Genomic DNA, 2356 nt, shown 5'->3' on the forward strand with positions numbered 1-2356 from the left:
TGCTGCTGCTGCTGCTGCTGCTGCTGAGGTCTTGCAGCAACTTGGCAGCTAGCCACCGCAGCGCCAGCAGCGAACGGTAAAAAGAATAAAAAAGAAAAGGCAGCAGCCTCGAAGCAAAGATGTCTTCAACTGAAGTGTGTACAGACACCCGAGAAGCAGCAGCAGCAGCAGCAGCAGGAGCTGCAGCAGCAGCAGCAGAACGCGTCACTCCGAAGCGGCATATGGATATCGAAGACGACGACTGCACAGCAGCAGCAGCAGCAGCAGCAGCAGCAAAAATAAATAAATGAATAATAAATAAATCAGCAGCAGCAAAGAAAGACAAAAAGACAAAAAACGAATTAAAGAGAGGAAGCAAATGCAATTAAAGAAAAAAAAATAAAAAACAAAAAAAAGAATTTAAAAGAAGACAAAAAGAAATAAAAACAAAAATAAAAATAGACATTAAAAGAGAAATAAAAACAAAAAGAAATAATGGATAAATAATAAACAAATAATAAATAAACAATAAACAAACAAACTAATAAATAGATACAAATAAATAAAAATAAATAAAAATAAATAAAAATAAAAATAAATAAAATAATTATAAATGAAGTTGCATAAAGCAAAAGATCCAAAAAAGATATGAACAAAAAACAAAAGCCAAACAAAAGCAAACAAAGCAATTAAATAAAGCAAATTAATCAAATAAATTAAATTAAATTAATTAAATTAATTAAATTAATTAAATTAGTTAAATTAATTAAATTAATTAAATTAATTAATTCAACTAAATTAATCAAATTAATTAAATTAATAAAACCAACGAGAGGTCTGAGGGCAAAAGAAATTTCCGCCAAAAACTTTTCCGAAAGTTGAAGAGCTCCAGACATGAAACACAAAAACAACCCAGCGCCTGCAGCAGCAGCAGCAGCAGCAGCAGCAAAGGTGGCAGCAGCAGCAGCACCAGCACGTGTGGTAGCTGCAGCAGCAGCAGCAAACGGGGCAGCAGCAGCAAGTGTGGCAGCAGCAACAGCAGCAGCAAGTGTGGTAGCAGCAGCAGCAAATGTGGTAGCAGCAGCAGCAGCAAATGTGGTAGCAGCAGCAGCAGCAACGGCAAAAGGACGGCGAATTCGGCAGCGGGAGAAGCACCAAAAGAGGCAGCAGCAGCAGCAGAAGTGCGAGCAGCAAACTCGGCAGCAGGAGCAGCAAAAGGGCCAGCAGCAGCAGCAGCAGCAGCAGAAGCAGCAGGATGGTCAACAGCAGCAGCAGCAAGGATACGAGAGTAGGTGGAGAGGCAGCTGGACGGGATAAGGGATGCAGAAGCAGAAAGTGCAGCAGCAGCAGCAGCAGCAGTAGGCAGCAGCAAAGGCTAGTGGCAGCAGCAGCAAAACTATAAAGCGAGCAGCAGCTCAGCAGCAAGACCAGCAGCAGCAGTAACGCCACGAACAGCAGCCGTAGCACCAACAGCAGCAACAGCAGCGGCAGCGGCAGCAACAGCAGCAGCAGCAGCAGCAGCAGCACCTGATTTGAGGACTTGAGATCCGAGGACAAGAGACAGGTGCAGCCGCTGCCATATGTTCGTCTCGAAGGTGTGAGACACTGCAGCAGCAGCAGCAGCAGCAGCAACAGCAGCAGCAGCAGCAGCAACAGCAGCAGCGGCGAGGCTTCGTGTGCTTGCAGAAGTAAAAAACACAAAAGGAGATAAAAGAAGGACAGCAGTAGTCGCAGACCCACAATCCCTAAACCCTAAACCCTAACCCCCAAACCCTAAACCCTAAACCCTAAACCCTAAACCCTAAATAGCAGAAGCAAAAAGGGTCCAGAAAGACAGAAGGGGACACTAAAAAGGGGAAGAAAGAAAAAACAAAAAAGAGAAAAAAGAACAAAAAAGAAATAAAAAGAAATAATAAAAGTAAATAAAAAGAAATAAAAAATAGATAAAAGGAAAATAAAAAAATAAAAAAGATAAATAAAAGGGTTTACGGGCGATGTCTGAGAGGTGGGACTTTTGCTGCTGCTGCTCAGCAGCAGCAAGAGGGGGGTAAAGCTGCAGCTGCATTTGCTGCAGGTCGTAGTCGTCTTCGCCCTCGCTGCTGCTGCTGCTGCTGCTGCTGCTGCTGCTGCTGTGTCTCTGGAGAGCAGCACGAAGCCAGCGCTGGTAAAGGGTCTCCACAAAGAAAAGAGACACAGGAATTTCTGCTGCTGCTGTCATGTGCAGCAGCTGCTGCTGCTGCCGCTGCTGCCGCAAAGCAGCAGCAACGCGGTCCTGCAGGCTCCCGCTCGGCGGCTGAGCAGCAGCAGCAGCAGCAGCAGAAGCAGCACAAACAGCAACAAAGGTGCAGACGGGCGTGCAGCAGCAAGGCCAGGCGCA

At 45.0% G+C, this 2356-nt stretch overlaps 1 protein-coding gene across 1 annotated transcript; it reads left to right on the forward strand.

Annotated features, from left to right (window-relative positions):
• Positions 1-873: 873 nt before the first annotated feature.
• ETH_00006455 (uncharacterized protein) lies at positions 874-1271 on the forward strand (the record flags this gene model as incomplete). Its single annotated transcript, XM_013379065.1, has 1 exon — positions 874-1271. A coding segment is annotated over one exon (398 nt), but the record flags the coding sequence as incomplete, so codon positions are not given.
• Between the last annotated feature and the right edge of the window lie 1085 nt (positions 1272-2356).

The sequence above is a fragment of the Eimeria tenella genome, genomic scaffold (genome assembly GCF_000499545.2).
Source record: "Eimeria tenella Houghton genomic scaffold, Eth_scaff1377, whole genome shotgun sequence".
NCBI classification, from domain to species: domain Eukaryota; phylum Apicomplexa; class Conoidasida; order Eucoccidiorida; family Eimeriidae; genus Eimeria; species Eimeria tenella.